Raw genomic sequence first — 19,533 nt, 5'->3', positions numbered from 1 at the left:
AGATGTCTGCATTAAATAAATTAATGATTGTGCAACCAATCACCTTATTAAAGTGGGGCAAATCTCCAAGAGGTTGGGAATTCTGCTTTAGTCTGAATCTACCACCTAAACTCTGGCTGCTTCTCTGAACTCTCCAAACCGCTTAGGTTTGTAAAGCTGGGCAGGAGGTCACACTAGAATAGGGGAGGTTTCTGGTACCTATGTTTTTGATCCTGGCCAGAAATCTGAATGCAATAAACTTTTGGCCCAAGTTGGGTTCCAAACCTGGGCAAAAGGTTGGCAGGGAAGATTTTGATTTTTTCCATATGAGTTTGGTTGTTCTTAACCCAACCTCCAACCCGCGCAGGATTTTCGGTTACTCTGTGTTTCTTCCAATGGCTGTGGTCTGTCCTAATGTTGGATCATATTAAAGAAGTTCTATATTAAACTCAGAAATGAGTTTGATTCCCCATAGTTTAAATTCCAGGGTATTACTAATTAAGAGGTCTCTTGGTTTTTGGTACTGTTTCTCTCCCTCTATGTGTGAAAATTGCAAGCTGCTAATTGTGTTAGTACATTTTAAGACAGAGTCTGTTCTCAAAGCAATTCTTTGTAACAACAACTACTTACACAGAGAGAGACTCAAAGCAATACTCTGTAACAACAGAAACAGCAGAGACTCCCCGCCCTTTTGTTGTATTCATCTCGCTTTGTTAACAATTGTGATTAAAATAGAGATAGAGCATGTATGTGGATGGATGCTTGGTGTGGATAATAACTGAATGATCAGGGAGGTGCCAGCCTAAGAATCCAGTGTCCATCGGCTGAAGGAGGCGTCAAGTGGAAATAACCAGAGGACCCCCAGAGGGCAGACTGGAATCCACCCAACAGCCTCAAGAATGGGAGAGCCAAAGAACAAGATAACATCTGGCAGCATGAAGCCGTCAGGAATGTGCCATCTGCTGATTGATTCAGCAACAGCTTGATGAAGCAATTCCCATAGACTGGCATAGGAAGAAATTCCTATAAAAATAGACTCCAGAAAGTGAGAACTTTGGGGTCTGATTCTGTGAACCAACTTCCAGGAGCATCAGATGAGCATCTGACAAGGCCCTGCTCCCTCCTCATGTCCAAGCCACCTGGCCAGTGGCTTGGCATGAGCAACTCTAAGGCTAGTAACTATGATAACAACCTTACAGAACCTGTGTGTGTGTGTGTGTGTATGAATGAATGTGTGAATAAATATGAAACTGAATGGAATGTTATAGCTATAACTAACTGCTTACTATGATTCTTTCTGTATTCACAATAAATGTGGCATTTTGCCTTTTCCCGTTTAATAAGATCCTGCTGGTTTTTATTTTATTGGTATAACACTAAGCCGTGGCCGGGATTGAGTCTGCAATGTGGATGCTGCTGGTTCCATTCACCGTTTCGGGGCCTTGTGATGAATGAGTGAACTCAATCAACTGAGGCCAGATCGGAAAACTTTGGCATCAGTGCGCAGCGGGGCCTTTTGCTTTTGCTGAATCATTGCTAGTGAATGACCCATTTGCCCTCTTCCCTGCCCCAGAGCTAAGGGCTTGGCTTCTGCACGGCTCCCAACCCCCGCCACATTGCTCTCTGCTCTTCACATGATGGTGCTGTCAATAGTCTTAAGCTGAGCACTGTTGGGCTGGCGCTGATGGGAGTGCTCTGAGGAAAATTCTAGGGATTGGGTTCTGCAAACCTTGCATCATCATTTACACATGTGCAAATACTTTTGATTTGGCAGCATTTCCCACCCCCTCTGCACAGGTGCAAATGATCACATTAGGCTCTGCAGAAAGTAGAATAACTAGAGGACACTCTTTCCTCTGAATCCCCATTGAGCGAGGGACCCAGAGTCCCTGCAGGGGCAGCTATACTGTTAAAAGCAGTAATCTTCCAGATGAGATGTAAAACCAGCCGCCTGCCTGTTTGTAAAGCTCAGCCTGAGAAAATAAATCATCAAAATGAGAGCTGGTGCCGATTGCAAAGCTATTCAGTCTAAGACAGAGGTTGATAAATTGGAGAAGATTCAGAGAAGAGCCATGAGAATGATTAGAGGATTAGAAAACATGCCATATAGTGACAGACGCAAGGAGTTCAATCTAGTTACAAGGAGTTCAATCTAGTTATTTTACCAAAGAGAAGGGGTGACTAGATTACAGTCTATAAGTATTTACATGGGGAATAAACGTTTAATTATGGGCTCTTCAGTCTGTCAGAGAAAGATATACAGCAGAACCTCAGAGTTACAAACACCAGAGTTACGAACTGACCGGTCAACCACACACCTCATTTGGAACCGGAAGTATGCAATCAGGCAGCAGAGACGAAAAAAAGAAAGCAAACACAGTGCAACCCAGTAGTGGGTTAAACGTAAACTACGAAAAAAAAAAGGGAAAATTTAAAACAAAGATTTGGCACTATAAGAAACCTGCGTCTGTGCTTGTTTCGTTTACATTAAGGTGGTTATAAGCAGCATTTTCCTTCGGCATAGTAACGTTTCACAGCTGTATTAAGTCAACGTTCAGTTGCAAACTTTTGAAAGAACCAGAATGTTTTGTTCAGCGTTACGAACATTTCAGAGTTATGAAAAACCTCCATTCCCGAGGTGTTCGTCACTCTGTGGTCCTATTGCAATATGATCCAATGGCTGGCAGTGGAAGTGAGACAAATTCAGACTGGAAATAAGGTGTCAATTTTTAACCGTGAGAGTCAATAACCACTGGAACCATTTACCCAAGGCTGTGGTGGATGCTCCGTCACTGACCATTTTTCAATCCAGATGGGATGTTTTTCCAAAAACTCTGCTCTAGGGATTATTGTGGGGCAGTTCTCCGGCCTGGGGTCTGCAGGAGGGCAGTCTAGACAATCACAATGGTCCCTTCTGGCCTTAGAATCTATGAAAGCCAACCTAGGTGATTCAACCCCAGGACGCCACTGAAATGAATAGGAGTTGTGTCTAAGTCCCCTAGTCAGTCTTGAAAGTCTCAATCATGGTGATCCAAAGCACGCTAAGCTCTTTCCAGAACAAACAGAACAGCACCTTCCCTGCCCTGCAGAATTACATGTAACACAATGAGTGGGGGTTACAAACAACAGGGTGGGGCTGGAGGGAAGAAGGACAAGGGTTACACCGTGAGGATCAGGCATTTACTCAGCGGATGTATGTGCAGGGTTGTTGGTTTTTTTGCACGACCAGGATTGCTGGCCCAGCCTGTAATTTGGCCAGCTCGTTATATCCTGCCATTTTAACTGGCGATGGCCCTTTTTTATTCCCCCAGTTCTAAAACAGTGTAAGCTGTTGAGAGCCATTCAACACTTCCTGGGTTTTTACCCCAGAAGTAACAATATTCCTGTGGTAGCTAACATGGTCACCAGCTCTTTATGGGCCAGAATCAAACGCAACTGTAGTCAATGGGAGACTTTCAATCCAAGCTGTTCATAGAGGTTCACATTTTTAACAGGGAGGGTAATTTACCATTGAAACAGGGAGGTGGTGAGGGTTTTTTCTATTACATGAAATCTTCAAATCCAAATTGGAGGGCTTCCTAAAACAATAAGCTGGGGCCAAATCACAAGATATGGGCTCAATGCAGGAATTACTCAGGGAAATTCTGCTCAGTGTAAAATTCAATGGTCAGAAATTCTATGAATTAGTGGCCTTTGAATCAGGTACCTAAACACCTTTACGGATCTGAGCCGTAAGGCCTAACTCCCACTGGTTTCAATGAAGACCTGGGCCTAAATGCAGAAAGCACTTTGAGAGCTTTGCTGTAGAACAGGGGTTCTTAACCGTTTTCTTTCTGAGCCGTGTCCTCCCCCCCAACATGCTATAAAAACTCCACAGCCCACTTGTGCCACAACAACGGTTTCTCTGCCTATAAAAGCCAGGGCCGGAGTTAAGGGGTAGCAAGCAGGACAATTGCCCAGGGGCCCACACCACAGGGGGGCCCTGAAAAGCTAAGTTGCTCAGGCTTTGGCTTCAGCCCCAGGTGGCGAGGCTCAGGGTGCCAGGCTTCAGCCCTGCATGGTGGGGCTTCAGCTTTCTACCCTGGGCCCTAGTGAGTCTAATGCCAGCCCTACTTGGCGGACCCCCCTGAAACCTGCTCGTGGCCCCCCAGGGGCCCTGGACCCCTGGTTGAGAACTGCAGCTGTAGAAAATGCCAGATAATCAAGATGTGATCACACTGGGCTGGGTTTACATGCTTTGTGGCTCCTTTTCACCCTTCTGTAGAATACAAGAGGGTGAAGTGAATAACAAGAAGATAAATGCCTTCTACCCTGCTGCAGAGCAATGGGAAATGAATGGCGTTACAGTGCAGAAATCAAAGTATCAGAAACCACAGCCAGTATCAGGGGATAAGCTCTGGGAGTTGGGGCCGGACTTGAAAGATCAGCAACCTCTCCAGTATCCTAGAGGGAAAACCAGCCTTGACATGCCTGTAATTTTCCTGCTCAGTTTATGCAATGACCTTTTACGCTCTGTAGTCTCCTCCCTCCCGTACCACTGACAGGGCCACGAGCCAATGTCCTGCCCTACAACAAGGAGACAGAAATGACCATCTTTTGCAAAAGCAGGGACCACCACAATAGAAAAATCAAGACTTGGACCCACTGAAAAGGTCATTTCTGTTTCACTTTGCCAAAGAAAGTGGCTTTGCTGAAGTCTGGAAATGCCAGGTGGGAGACATGCTACCGTACACCACATCCTAACCTAGCATGCAGCTCCCCATCTGACACCGCATCTTGCCAAGCAAATGAAAAAGTCAAACAGGTGCACTCTGAATAATTTCCTCCTCAGTTCAGCGGCCTTCCGGAGCAGCCTTATTCAAAAGGGCCCTGTTATACAATGTAACACTTAAGCTGCTGGATAGGAATAGATCCCAAATTTCTCTCTTCTACAGCAACCAATATAACAACAGGCCGGCCAGCGAGATGTAGTTCAAGCAATAACCCCACTAATGATTCATCTGACCATAACAAAACCAGAGCGTAGGTTCCAGTGGAAATTTCTGCTCAGTCGCTTTCCAAGGCATTTGCCTGGACCACCGGGGCTTCGAAGGGATTGGAAAGCGATAGCTGTCAAATGATTTCAAGCCAGCTCTATGAATGGCATTTGCTAGTGAGCTGGCAGAGAACCCTGCTTGTGTCCTACAGAAATGACGGCTGGCGGGTTTTTACTTTAAACAGCTCGGCAACTGAAAGGCAGCTCAGACTAACAGACCTGGGATATTTCCCTAGCTCCTTCCATGCCCAGGGCGCCATACCAACTAAATGATACCCAGAGGGGTCACTCCATCCCACTCTGGGAGGAGGTGAATGGATCTTCACCTTAAAGCCCTCAGGGGACTGGATGAGAGACAGCCCTGGGCTTTGGTGGGGGGAAAGGGAAAGTGGATTTAGTCCCCGCAGCCACAGCCTTGGTCGAAGCGAAGGGGAAAGACCCCTGGCTTAATGGGCTCTTCTGCAATGATGCAGCAGCCCTGTTCTGTCCTTTCTTCTCCCTGGTCTCTGAATGGCATGGGAATGAGGCCAGGCCCCAGTTCTTGGCCCTGCTCCCCACCACTCAGACTGAGTCTTCAGGGAAAGCAACTTCCTGTCCCATCCACACCTGGCACAGCCTACTCCTCTGGCCCAAGGGCCGTGGGGGGCTTTAGTATTCTTCACAGCAAAGGGAAAGTTCTGCACGGCGTAGAGGCAGGGTAGGACTTTAGTAGGAGAGCAACACCTCAGGCTTCTGAGAGCCCTGCAGTTATGCTCTGCACTTAGAGAAACTTCCATTCGCCAAGGATCTTAAAGCCTGTTACCAATATGAATTAATCCCCCCAGGCCCATAGGAGGACAGGTCCCCATTTTACAGGTGAAGAAATTGAGGTACAAAATGTTGCACGGATGGCCTAAGGTCACAAAGGGAGTCAGTGGCTGAACCAGAAGCAAACCTAGGATTCTTGAATTCCTAGTCCCCATAAATACCAGATGATGCTCCCTCCTCTGTACATAAAATACAGTAGCTCTGAAAGATCTCTCTTCACCTCTCACACAGCGGAGAGGGAAACAAAATGCTCTCCCACGTTCTCCAAGGAAGGTAATTTATTTCTGCATGGTTCGTCGGTCAGCAGAGCCCTGACAAAAAGAACTGCTGAACGTTCGTTCAGTTAAAGGCACACATGAATTCTGAGAGCATTCACAACTCCCTTTCACGAGCATTCGTGCGAGCAACATGTTCACAAGAACATCGGCGGAAAGAGAACACGCCACATATCCCCGTGCAAACGTCCACTCTTACGCAGCCCTGATGGACACTGAGTGGATTTCAGAATCAGCCAATCAGGGGGCAGAAGCAAGAGCATAAGATGGGGCTGGCCAGTGACATGGCATTGATAGCATTGCGATAGCTAGTGTTACTTTCCTTAAACTCTCTATTTATAAACCTTGGACCGGCTGAAAAGCACGTCAGAGAGAGAGGTGGGTTTTCGATCACAAGAGAGGGGGAGAAGGTAGAGCTTGAAAATATACCACTGCTGTCTGCAATAGCAACAGCTATTAATCAAGCTTAGCTAATCAAGCTAAGCAGGGTCGGTAGCTCCCAGGAAAAATCTTAGGGGCCGCAGGAAATGGTATCAGTGACGTAGCAGAAACGGGCCGGTGCTGTGAAGCTTGGATTGGGATCTGAGTTTACCCACTATTTTGGGGTGCTGACTGGGGACCATTTTAGGGCTCGTCCACCCACAAGAGTGCTACCACTTCAATAATACTGGCTTAGCTTAAGTGGTACAATCCCCTCCCCCTGCTCCCCCAAGGTGTGGAGTCAGATGCAGTGACATCAGTATAAAAGTGGCATATTCCTCTATGGAAAAGGGAATACGCTATACCAGTAGAACTGCATCCACAGTCGGGTCCGTACCATTATAAACTCGTTGGATTATGAGGCAAAGGCACCCCGCCTAACCAGCTTAGTTCTACCAGGACAAAAACCGTCTGTAGCCCAGGTCTTAGAGATCAATTAAACGATGATGTTCAGGGATGAGGGCTCTCTCTCCCCAATAGCTGGCACTATTCCCATTGCTAGCACTGAACTAACAGCCCAGAATTACATGAAGGGGCAACGGGGTCCGAGGTTTTGTCTTTCAGACAAGACATCTGATTAAAGCCCTGGCACTGTGGTCATTAGAGCCCCATGGCAGTTTTATGCAAGATTACCCAGCATGGAATATGGCCAAGATATCACAGTTGTTACGGTCTGCCTCACGCTATCCTGTCTGTACTTGCTTCTGGATAAGGTAGGCTTCATTTTCTATCCTGAACGGCTGTGCTACGTTACTGTGTGCCATTTCAGGATTGCCAGGTTCCACCCCAGAGATGGCTGTATTTCAGTGACAGGGTGATAACTCCTAATCCCCCAACAATCAGCAGGCTGCACAATGCAGTTTGGTGGAATCTTTTCTTACAGGGATAAATACACTAGATTTTCACCGCCATCAAATCTCTCTCTTTGACAGGCATTTTCTACAGTACCCAGGTCTGTAGTAACTAAGGCCCAGCTTTTTAAAGCTCTTTAGGTGTTCCTGTGCTCAGCGTCACAATGCTTAATTGCATTAGGAATGTAAGTCTCGTTTTCAAAAGCAAAGTGGGCAGTCAGGTGCCTAAATTCCATCGACAGTCGAGCACAACAGAGCCTAAATAGCTTTAAAAAGCTGGGCCTAAATGCTGCCCCTGAGTTCAAGTGTTTAAATCTTCCAGTGCAGACACTGTCCCAGCTCCTCCTTACAGCACTGAGCTGGACTTCAGAGACAAACCCATGGCCTGACCTACTGTTCCCAACCTGGAGGGACAAATAAGCCCGGAGGGACATCCAGATCCTCAAAGGCATTTAGATGCCTAACTCCCACTGATTCTACCTTGGAAGATCTGGGTCTGTCCTTCAATCCACTCACCCAATGGGCCTGGAACTTTATTTCCACTCAAAGCTTCCACCCAGAATGCCTTAACTGATTTCCTTCCCCTTCCCACCCTGGAAAAGTTAGTTAGATGGTATGGTCACAGCTGCTGTAGAATGCTAGATTAGTTTGAAAGACTGAGAAACAAGAGAGCAAGAGAAGGTGCCTCTTGAGTGAAATCCACTCCTGGGCAAATGTCCAGCTAAAGGTTTATGCATCACTTACGATCTACTTCAGCTCGTGCTGGCCCTATGCAAGTTTCCTGTATTACTGGACTGCAGCCAGCATAACTGATAAACTTCGCAGGCAGGCAAACCGATCCCAGTCAGTAAAATCTGTTGAGCAATTTTAATTATTTGGAATCTTTCGGCTGGAAAGGTGCTTTGCAAGGATCAGTCAAAGACAGCAGGACAAAACAGAGTCTGTAAACTCTGGAGCTCCAGCCTCTGGCACGAATCCCATCTCCTGAAAAACACACTAGGGAATTTGTTCCTAGATAAGGTGTTTGCACATGACTGATCTAAAGTGAGCAGCACAGGCTGTCGGCAGCCTGAAAATTTTTCCTCCAGTTAGTGCCTCAAAGACTTGGGGGATGGGGAAAAGTTATTTTGTCCTTCAGGTGCTGGAAGGAAGGACAGCAACACAGAGGAAAACCACCAATCCCTCAGTTAAACCAGGTGAGGACAAACAGAGACTCAGTTCTGAAGAACGTGTGTGTATTATTATTAGAATTGTACAGGCTTGCAGAAATTGACCAGAGTACTTTACAGTAAATTATTTTGAAACATTGCAATCTCTGCTATTATAGATATAAAAATCTAGATCTTGAAAAAGGTCTTTGGTTTCAGTGAACACAGCAACGTTCAGTGAGCCCGGCTGCATCCCAGAAAACTATGTGCCTCTGACATTCCCCAGTGCAATTCTGTTCATAATAAATAGCTCCTCTCAGTGTTATTATATATAAACCCTCCCAATATGAAAGTAAACCTGAAACAAAACAAAAACAGCTAGAAGACCCAACCATCCCACACAGCACAGATGTGTTGGGAGCTGAGAGTCTCACAGTATTGTTCATAGTCCATAGCTACAAAATTAAATAGGTTTTTAACTCACCCACATTTACACATTAAATACAAATATTCCACTCAAAACCTACGTGTAAACTTTGCTCATTACCTTCTAAAAAAGTTTCAAGTACAACAGTCTAGTGGCTTGTTTCACTTCTACTGATGAAAGAAAAAGATTTCCTTAATATGCTTCGTTCTACAGATTGCTTGGGGAATGCAGGTTAGAATTTGGAGCATAGGGTAAAGCACCTTGGCTTGCTGTTGACCCTGTATGTGCTGAAGGATCCGGCTGAAGCGGCTGGAAAATGATAAAGCTCAGACACTGTCCCCTCAGGACTGATGGTTTTTGTGCAGTGGTCTTCTGCCTTCCCCTAAGGGCCCTGGAGGGGAGCTCAGGTCACCAGCGTTCCTTAGATTACTGGACCGTTCAGAGGATCATGCAGGAGTTTTGCTTAATGATGATTTCCTGCCAACCCCCACCCAGACAAACAAGAGGCAGAGTTTAGATTGAGTTCAGTAAACTTGGAGAGGTCTGAATGGGAGAGAAAAGAAAAAGTCTCATGGAGGGATCCAGGGGTATCCTCACCTGGAGAACTCTTTTGAAAACACATGCCCTTTGGAGCACTTCACAGGTAACAGATTTCCTCTTCGTCTCTTTCTCAATGCTGGCCAAGCTATGCAGATTCTTTCATTGGCACCCATCACCACAGTCTCTGAGCCATCACTGGCAGGGAAGACTGAGCGGGGTCCAGAGACAGAGGTGGACCCTACATGACCCTCCTGTGTTAGCTTGAGCAGGGCCTGTGCATCAGGCCAGGATTTCTGTCTACCCTATCTCCATTGCCAGCCCTGACTTTTGCACTGAGTCAATGGGCCGAGTGCAGTTCTTACCCACGCGGCAGACTTTAGGTGATCGTGAATGTTCACAGGTCTTCACAGGCTTGAGGCTTAGTGGGCAAAGGTCTGACTAATCAACAGAACTCAAGGTTTAAAGGTATCCTTGATGTCGCCAACTAAGCAGCTCCATTGAAAAGGAAAGCGACCAGGTCTCCCAATGCATAGCTCTTTAATACTGAACACACAAGCTAACCCATCCAATGACCGGTTTCTCCTCTTCTATCCCCTCTGAGTCACCGGCCTTCCCAGACACACAATGTCCTGTTAGCTGAAGGGAGCGTGATTAGTAGCTAGGCTTCTTTTCTACTGCATGGAACAACGGCTATTCACGAAATCCAGTTCCCTACACAGCCGGGGCAGTGGGTTTCTGTAGAGTGCCTAGCATCCAAGATCCCCCTAGGACTGTCGAAATGTTGGGGGGTGGGGAGGGACTTCATTTTTCATTAGGGTTCGTAGCATCTTGTTCGTGCTCGTGGGCATCGTATTAAGATTTGGTGGAAGAGTTCCAACATGATGAAAACCTGCCGGAGCCAGAGCTCAGCTCACACAGGAGACCCAGTCACTGTAGGGATCCTTCCCCCCGCTCATTCGATACCCACCTTACACGCTTCACAGCTAAAAGGCATGGCTGAGAGCAGGGTGGTCAGGGTGGGGCAGGCCCGGGAGTTTTAATGAGCACTGCTTGGACTTCCTGCCCTCACACATGATAAACCTGCTGGCAGCAGAAGGGCTTGGCCTGCTGCTCCTCAGCCTCCCAGAGGTTGTCGTAACTGAAGTCGCTGTGGAAGCTTTGGAGTTCTGCGTAGTCGTGATAGGCAGAGTCGTGCCGCAGGTGGCCACTCCCGGGCAGGTTGTGAACACCAGCGCTTCCCTCTGCAAATCAGAGGAGAAAGAGAGACCAGCAAAGCAGTTTACATTGATTGCTCCAGGATTTCTATGCTATTATAAGTCTCTTCCAAAAATATGCAACAGGGTAAGGGGCTGCAGTGAGAGAACTGGCAGCTGAAGCTCTCAGAGAGCAGATCCAAGAGAAGGATCAGCAAAGCATGCTTGGCCCATACCGCCCTGCCCCAGCCCCAGATGGCCCAGCTCCTGGGGAGAGCTCTATCCCTACAGTTCTTGGTCTCGCTGCTGAGACTCCTACAGAGAGTGCAGGCCAGCCACGACTGAGGGCGGGTTGTTTTTCTTTGTCACGTGGCCACTGAGAAGCCACTGGGAAGCAATGGATCTAGCAAAAGCCCTGTGTCAAATGCAAACCCCAGCGTAAGCCAGAGAGATGGAGCCCAGGGACAGCAAAGGGGCCTTTTCTGTCACTAGCCGAAGATGGCAGACACCAACCATGCAGCCTGGGTGGCAGAACACACAGCAGCTGCTGGCAGATTTAGAAAGTGCCGAGATACAGCTGGGCTGGGCCCTGTTAGACGAGAGGCAGAAATCTAGTGCTGGTGTTGCACTGTACTGGAACCAGTCAGTGGTTCTCTCTGTCTCCTGGGAGACTCACCTGAGGACTGCAGTGAGGAGCCCAGAAATTCTTCCCTCATGGAGGGGATCTAGAGGAAAGAAATAGTGACAAGGGGTGTCTCTTAGCACTTGGGATGTCAATGCCGGGATCTTTCTCACCAAGGAATCGCAGCTCTCTAGCTTCCCACCTCCAAATCCTCCAGGATGCACCCCGGTTATATCCCTGAGGGTCAAATACTTTACACCGCTGCATTGTAACCATCATCTTTCTGGCATAATGGGCAGGTCCAGCTGGACCCCGTCCACATCCTTTCTTAGTCACTCAGAGAGGTTGCTCTTGGGCATGCATCACACCTGGGCTGGGAAAATGGGCTTCTCGAGGGCAGTAGATGTCCCCTGGACAAGGAGCTGCATCTTCAGCCCCCTGCAGCCTGTGGGAGCAAGGATGCTGCAGAAGGCTGGCTTCGTGGCTAAGTCCCCCAGCTGGGACTCAGCAATCTGCATTCAACTCCCAGCTCTGCAACAGAATCCCTGGGTGATCTTGGTCAAGTCCCTTAGGGGCTGGTTTTCAGAGTTGCTGAGTATCCATAGCTCCCATTGACTTCAACTAAAAATAGTGGCTATTCAGAACTTCTGTTCTCTCTCTCTCTGTGCCCCATCTATAGACTGGGGATAATGATACTGACCCTATTGCGTGGGGACCTGTGGGGATATGTGTGCTAACGGGCTCAGGCTCTGTAGGGATGATAACTACAGGAAAGCTTACAATATAGAGGAGAATGGTCCAGTGGTTAGGGTACTAACCTAGCTCAACCTGGATTCAAGTCACTGCTCTGGAACAGACTTCCCCCGTGACTGTGGCCAAGTCATTTAGCCTCTCTTTGCCTCAGTTTCCCTTTTGTAAAATGAGGATAATACTTCCCTACCTCACAGGACTGTGGTGAGGAGAAATCCATTATAGATTGTAAGGCGCTCGGATACTACGATAACTGGGGGCTATAAACGCCTAAGACAGACATAAATAAGGACCTTGGGATATGACTCCTTATTAATAAAGTAACCAGAGTTGCACATCCCTTTCCCCATGCCGTGGACTGAAATCACACCCAACACTCCTGCAGACTCTAAGCCACAGTGGGGCAGGAGGAGCAAACCCACTCTTATTTTACATAACGCCCCAGTCTGGATCTGGGCAGTAGCCTACTTCTTGACCTACTCTGGCATGTACCACCAGGGATGCTGTTGTTACCACTGGCCACGTCAAGGTACCATCTCAGCATCAAGACATTTGTCTCCTCCTGGTGCAACGCAAGGTCACCACAGGACGATGCTGCACAGTCTCTGACAGATGTTTTCACCTCCCGCCAGCCCTGCTCCGTGGTCAGAGGAATGCCCTTTAGAAATGAAGGGGTGCCCAGACATGCCTAGCATCAAAATCTGGGCCCTGAGGGCACAAACATGTCTGGCGGCAGTGGGAGCAACCCAAAGGCGCCATCAGAGGCTCTCCATCTTGGCACTCACGTTTGTAAAACAGGAAACATCGGAGGGAGGTGCCAGCGGGAAGTGACACGAGGTGCCAGGGATGCTGTATCTCTGCGCTGCCGGTGGCTCTCTACTGTGGCTGCTGGGCAACGGGTGGGAGGTCTTCTTCTGCAGCGGAGGGTGATGGGCCCCTGGGATTTCTGCATAGCTGTTCAGCTGCTCTGAGCCAGTCTGACCATGACATCTTAAGAACTTAGACGAGAACAAATCCCAATTTGGTAACTGCCGTCCCTGGATAGGGGCCTTCTCTGACTGCCCCCCACCTCCACCTACCCCGATGTCTCAATAAAATACCAGAGCCACAAAAAGAGGTTCAGGGTCTAAACTTTAAATTCCACCGAGTTCTCACGCAGCCCTCGATGAGGGAGAGAGAATAGCCTCATGCCACTCAGCCATGCCCCCGAGCAATGGCGAGGAACTCCAGAGGGAATCCTGGCCAGGCACGAGGATGGGGAGATGGGACACTGTGCCACATCACAAGGCCGGGGGGGAGACTGAAGGGCAGCTCAGGGCTCTGAAAAGGGGAGATGAAAGGGAGCCGCCATTTATCAGCAAGATGGTGCAGAAATGGCAGCAGCTTATGAGAGATGAGCTCACTGATTCATCTATACATCCCCGCACAACACTGCTGAAACTCAGGGGTTTGGAGATAGCGGTCCCTATATCTGAATCACCCTGGTTTGGGGAAACCAAAGCTCACCGCCTCCCCCCACCCCAGTCTTGGTGCATTTTTGCTCATCTCTGGGTCACTTGGCACCCTGATCCAGACAGAGGAAACCAGCTCCTCACTGCTTCAGTCCAGAGCCAACAGGCAGAGAGCTTTGCTGGTCACCAAAGAGGACAGGCACCAGACTTCCAGACCTGTGGAACACTCGCCCAGGAAAAAACCTCGCAGTGCCTGGCACGGCTCTGTTGGGGTCACATGCTGCCAAAGCTCTGCGTACTAAGCGAAGGATGTGACTCCTCTTGCCCTGGGCAGCCCCACGGTCACATACATATAGTACCTCTTCCAGGAAGTCTGAGTCTGCAACCTTGCCCCCAGAGGTGGGGGTTGGCGTGTAGGGGTCAGCGTACACGGGAGAGCGGGGCGGGGCTGATTTCTCCAGAGAGCTGGGAGCTGCCAGAGTCTGACTTTCCCCCAAGCTCCATTGATTCCGCTGAAAGGAAGAGTCAAAAAGTTAACGCCAGGTCTCGCAGACACACTGATTCATTCAGGGCCGTGGGGTGGGATTCCCCTGAAATTCTAACTCCAAAAGCAACGCAGTCCTAAGTAATGGAATCACGGAGTTCTGGCTCTAGACCTGTGCATCACTGGGGACTGAACTCAGCATCAACAGCAACCACTGGAGTTAACGGGGTAACTCCTTTGCTTGTGAACCAGTAGTAGGCTATTATCCTTGGTACGGCTTGATGGAAACAGATATGACCACAGGCACTAAGGCAGTGCAGAACATACCGCTGGCCTCTTCCCAAGACCACCTTCACAATGTACAGAGCCCTAAGCTGCAAGAAAAGGTTACATCCGTGCTTTCCTATCTGTAACTGGAGCTAGAACCAGCCAGTTAGCTACAGAGCCTGCACGGAGGGCAGTGGCTAATTGCCTTGCTTACACTTAAAGCTGGTCCTGCCTCTCTGATCTTCTAGAGACCAGATTTATCTAGGAAAGGCTCAGAAAGAGGAGATGCCCTGTCCTGTGCCACAATAATGCCCCCTTCACCATGTAAACCCCTCTTTACCAGCAGAGCTCCAATCAGAGCAGCACTCACACAGCCTTCAGGCTCAGGGACCAGGAGCAAGTGAGGGGTTAATGAGCCCTCACTCCATCCAAAGCAGAGATGAGCCCATCCTGTTTCTCACTCCTGCCCCCAAAACACCTGCTATTGTGGAAGTAAGTTCCTGTGAGTTGCCCTTTAAGGGAAGTGAGGCAGAATGTAGGGCAGGAGCATGGAGAGAAATATGGATGCCTCTGTCGGCAGGTGACCAAATCCCTTGGGTCCATCTAGTCCCCTCCCCTCCCCACCACGAGCGTGCTGGCGTTGGAGCAGAAAGGCCTCCGCCACGTCATCTGCATCCCAGTGAGATGAGAAGCCCTTACGTTGTTCGAGTCCAGATGCAGCGGGGGGACCCCTGGGTTCTGCTGGGAGCTCCGTGGAGAGTAGGGATCATTGTACACTGGCGACAGCAGCTCCCGGTTGGGGTTTCCGGGAATGAGGCTAAACACAGTCCTTTCCGAGTCCTGGCTGCTGGGCTGCGGCTGCTGGGCAGGTCCACATTTGCCTTTGGACTTGCGAGCGCTGCCGCCCCTCTTCAGTTCTGGTTTGGGGATCCCGGTACTTGGCCAGCTGGGGTTTGCCAGGCACTGAAACAAGACAACAAATGCTGTGGACCAGCTGTCCTAACAGGGAGAGTCCGGACACACGTCACCCACAGGCACACAGACGTGATTAGGCACACACCTACCAGAATACACACATGCTCGTGTTACAGTGAACGTGAACTATCAGGTGACTGTGCAATTAAAGGACGAATTTTAGTTCCTAGAGGCAAAGGGGCAGAGTTAAGGGTGTGCGGTAATCTTAACTTGGAGATTCTCTGACCTTTCAGTGCCTTCCCATTGTATCCTCACCATTCTTTGAACATAGCTTTTTGGTGTGGATTTAATACAGACTTCTAGTGTAATATTAATGAGGATACTGATCTGAAACAAGGTCCAATCCCCGCAACTGCTTTGGAAATTCCCTTGCTGATCTAAACTCTCGTTTAACCAAATTAAGCCAGTGGCCCCTATTCCATCTGGTTAATTGCATTTAAATTACTTGTCAGGCCAGTGCATCAATAAGTAGCTTTCATTCAGCTTTACTGGCCAGCGGCGCAACCCCGCTTCTGTTGAACACACCCATTCCTCCCCAACGTCAAAACTGGTTCCCTATGTATGCCTCAGGCTCCCTGGAGACCTCACTTACATGGACAGGCTGGGCATAGCCGGGGGACAGCGGGTCTTCGGTCACGGTCACTCTGCCTTCAGGCATCAGAACAAATGATTGCTGGTCAGGGATGGAGCCACTGTGCTGGGAGTGGTGGGTTGAGGTGGTAAGTTTCCCTCGTGACGTCCAGGAGTTTGTCCGCCCATCGGAGGTGAGTGAGCCTCTCCCGCTGCCTGGGAACTACATTGGGCATGGTTAAAAATACCAATACCGCTCATTGGTAGATTCAGGCTCATCCATTCCCCACAACATCCCCCAGGCTCTGACAGAGACCCCCAGTGGTCAGCTCGCCCTCAGATCCATGGGCAATGCCACGTTAGTGTTGGCTGCGCTTTTAATGTCTTTGTGAATTTGGTGCTGGCCTGACAGCCCAGAGTCCCCTCACTAGGCACAGACCAGGGCCATGGCAAACTCCGCTGGCAGCCTGAGAGGGAGGCGCTGCCCACCAGGTGTGGGAGGGGAGTTAAGTGCCCATGAACTGCGAACCAGGGTGCTATACGGGGGCCAGCTGCGATGGTGGTTTGTGCGGCGGGGACACGTCACCCTCGGGAACTGGAGTGAAACCCATCAACTCACTGCACATTGGACACTGGCCAGTCGTCAGATGGGAAACAATTTTGCTCACTGCCATGCTGGGCTATTCGGTGAAAGACTGCTCTGGGGAGTGGGGAGAGGAAAGGCTGCGGATGGGACTGTCTCAGGGGGTGGGGTGATGAGAGTCAGAGTGAATCAAAGGGCCTTCACTGACCTTTACTCCATCCTTGTAATTTCTAATGAGACTCCTTTGACATCTAAGCCCCATCTCCCCTTCATATATTTCTGCTGGCAGCTGCTGCCCTAATGCTGATTTGGGCATATCAGTGCAGATGCAGCTCAGATGAACTAACTCTCCGTCTTTAAGAAACGAGCAGGCTGAGGTTTAAATGACGAGACGCTCAGCAGGGGGAAAATGTCCTCCGCTAATTCCCAAGCCCTGAACTCATTTCCGCTGCAAATGGAACAGGATGAGCTGGGGATGAGGGTGGAGAGGTGTGTCACCAGCGCTTAATTTGTGCCCGGAGTGAGCCCCGGCATCTCTAGGCTTGGCAGTTCATAGCCCTAGCACCTCGGGGCTTGCTGCTTCATTTATGAAAGCAGAAAAATTGCGTGAGTCCCAGCACCTCTTCCATTACAAGTTAAGCACTGGCTGCCACCTTTGTAAGCCACCATTATTGTCATTATACCAATGCATCATTAAAATTGCACAACAGATTCATAATCTATGGCCGGGAATCTGCTTTTTATAGGGCTCTAAATATAATCTAAAATGATCAAAGACTTTCGTTAGTGCCTTTCAAGGTGGGACTCAAAGCAGTCTTGTGTGTCAGGGCAGTCTCATGTGACTGGAGATACGACAGCTGGGAGTCCTTGAGGACACGCACTGATTGCCAGGCCGTCCTGCAATAAATATACATTACCTGCCCAAGGTGTGGTGGCTTTGATCCCGAGAAGCTTTCTGATCCTGAAAGGGAAGAGTCAGCATTTCGAAACTGGGCTGTTTTAAGGCAGTACAGCCACTCCTGGTAATCTTCGTAGCTGGGGCAAATGACCTGGATTGAGTTTATTAGTCGGCCTGGAAGTAAAATAAATCACATGGTTAATGAGGCAGATTGAGAGTCTATCTTTCTCCCCTCTGAAATAACTTCCCCTGTAAGCGGGGGGTCTGCACGAGGTCCAGGCACCAAAACAAGGTGTAAGTAGGACGTAAGTGCTGCACGGACCTTGGTACTGGGTGAATTTCCCCTGTTGTGCATCTACCCTGGAAAAATCAGCACCGGCATTTCAGCAACGGGCCAGCTGCTGGGCTACAGGTTTTGAATTATTAAAGAGAATTAAATATGTTCTTAAACTTAGTTCATGAAAGCTGGTCTCTCTCACCAACAGAAGTTGGTCCAATAAAAGATATGACCTCCCCCACCTTTCTCTTTAGTTCACCAGACACAGAATTCTGTAAATCTTCTCTTTTTTTAAAAAAAGTGAGAGTTATGTATATGTCATTTCAATAATTACAATACAGTAAAAGTTGTTTTATCTGGCATGTTGGGGGAGGGAGGGTACCGATAAGTAAAAAATGCCAGTTAACTAAGAGGGAGGGAGTTAGGGTGCAGGAGGGGATGTGGGGCTGGGGTATGGAGCACGGGTTCTGAGAGGGACTTTGGGTGTGGAAGGGGGCTCAGGGCAGCGGGTTGAGGCTTGGGAGAGGGTGCGGGGTGCCGGATCCGGAAGGTGCTCACCTCCGGTGGCTCCCCGCAAGCGGTGACCTGTCCTGGGCTCCAGCTACTCCTAGGCGGAGGCATGGCAGGTGGCTCCGCGTGCTGGCACTGCTGCCCACAGCTCCCATTGGTCACGGTTCCCAGCCAATGAGAGCTGCACAGCCAGCCAATGACGGGCAGCGCGCAGAGCCATCTGTTGCACCTCCGCCTAGGAGCAGCCAGAGGCCGGGACAGGTCATCACTTGCGGGGAGCCGCCTGAGGTGAGTGGCCCCCAGATCTGGCACCTGACACCCCCTCCCGCACCCAAACTCCCACCCAGAGCCTGCACTCCACACCCCCTCCCATGCCCCAACACCCTGCCAGCCCCTCACCAACCAGACTATAAACCAGCATTTCAATGAAGATCAGAAATGCCAGTTTATAGAGCTTTCCAGTTGGTGAAGTGCCGAATAAAACAGCTTTTACTGTACTTAAGTTTAGGCATAAATTAAAAGGGGACACAGTCAAGATAAAGAAACAATCATAACAATTGTTCCTCCCAACGTTTAGTCAAATAATGATGCTTTAAAATCACTGGGTGTAGAAGAAGAAAAATAAACAGGAAAAAATAACTGTGAAAATTGTTCTGAATTCCGTTTTATCATCATTTAGAAAGTTGAGATTTCACTGAAATTTCCTGTCAAAATTCAAAAATAAAAGTCGAGCAGGTCTCGCTGTCATCATGGGGTGCCTGCTGTTGGATTATTTTTGTATTTCACACAGCTCAGATAGTGAAATTAGACTAGTAAATTTCATTTCCTGTTTGTACAGGGTCAATTCATTTTCAATGTCTGGCTCTCACGCAGTCGTAAAAAATGGTTTCTGAACACAGACTTTTCACTGGCACAATGTAAATATGTTTCCATTGAAGCAAACATTTCTGCCCAGATTAAGTTTTGGAACTCTACCACCACCCTTCTACATAAAAATAAAGCTCAGAAGGAAGATCTTATTTTGGAACCTAAATTTTAAATGACTGAATCAGATTCCCATAACTCAGTCTGACTGTTCTTAACGCAGTATCCATCAGTCACGTACCTTCTATTAGAAAGGAGCTTTTTTGGTTTTCTTCAAAATGAACTTGTATTGCATTCAGTGGCAGTTCTCCCTGTTTGTAGAAAGGAACAGGCTTAGAATTCCACAGCATGAGAGCATTCAACATTTCCCCTCTTTTTACTTTTTAAACTTCAGGCTGTCCTTGTCTGCATTGTAGCATCTGAACCTGTAACTAGGAGCAGGCTCCCATTGTACGAGGTGCGGTACACGGACATCAGGAGAGACAATGCAGAGATTATAGTCTAAATAGACCAGACAGCCAAAGGTGGAAGAAAGGAAGCAGTATTA

The 19,533-nt window shown here is 48.7% G+C and overlaps 1 protein-coding gene across 1 annotated transcript in view; it reads right to left on the bottom strand.

Moving 5' to 3' along the window:
* Positions 1-8,645: 8,645 nt before the first annotated feature.
* The window catches only part of PLEKHN1 (pleckstrin homology domain containing N1), a 42,364-nt gene continuing 31,476 nt past the window's right edge, over positions 8,646-19,533 (bottom strand). The window contains exons 9-16 of the mRNA XM_048825115.2: positions 19,228-19,297; positions 17,355-17,509; positions 15,877-16,077; positions 15,009-15,272; positions 13,918-14,070; positions 12,893-13,105; positions 11,412-11,460; positions 8,646-10,783 (exon numbers count right to left, since the gene is read on the bottom strand). Coding sequence (XP_048681072.2) covers positions 10,608-10,783; positions 11,412-11,460; positions 12,893-13,105; positions 13,918-14,070; positions 15,009-15,272; positions 15,877-16,077; positions 17,355-17,509; positions 19,228-19,297 — 1,281 coding nt within the window. The 3' untranslated portion in view covers positions 8,646-10,607. The remainder of the gene's footprint in view (positions 10,784-11,411; positions 11,461-12,892; positions 13,106-13,917; positions 14,071-15,008; positions 15,273-15,876; positions 16,078-17,354; positions 17,510-19,227; positions 19,298-19,533) is intronic.

This window comes from Caretta caretta, chromosome 18, assembly GCF_965140235.1.
Source record: "Caretta caretta isolate rCarCar2 chromosome 18, rCarCar1.hap1, whole genome shotgun sequence".
NCBI lineage: Eukaryota > Metazoa > Chordata > Testudines > Cheloniidae > Caretta > Caretta caretta.
The sequence above is the reverse complement of the archived record's forward strand: the minus strand, read 5'-3'. Positions and strand labels throughout refer to the sequence as shown.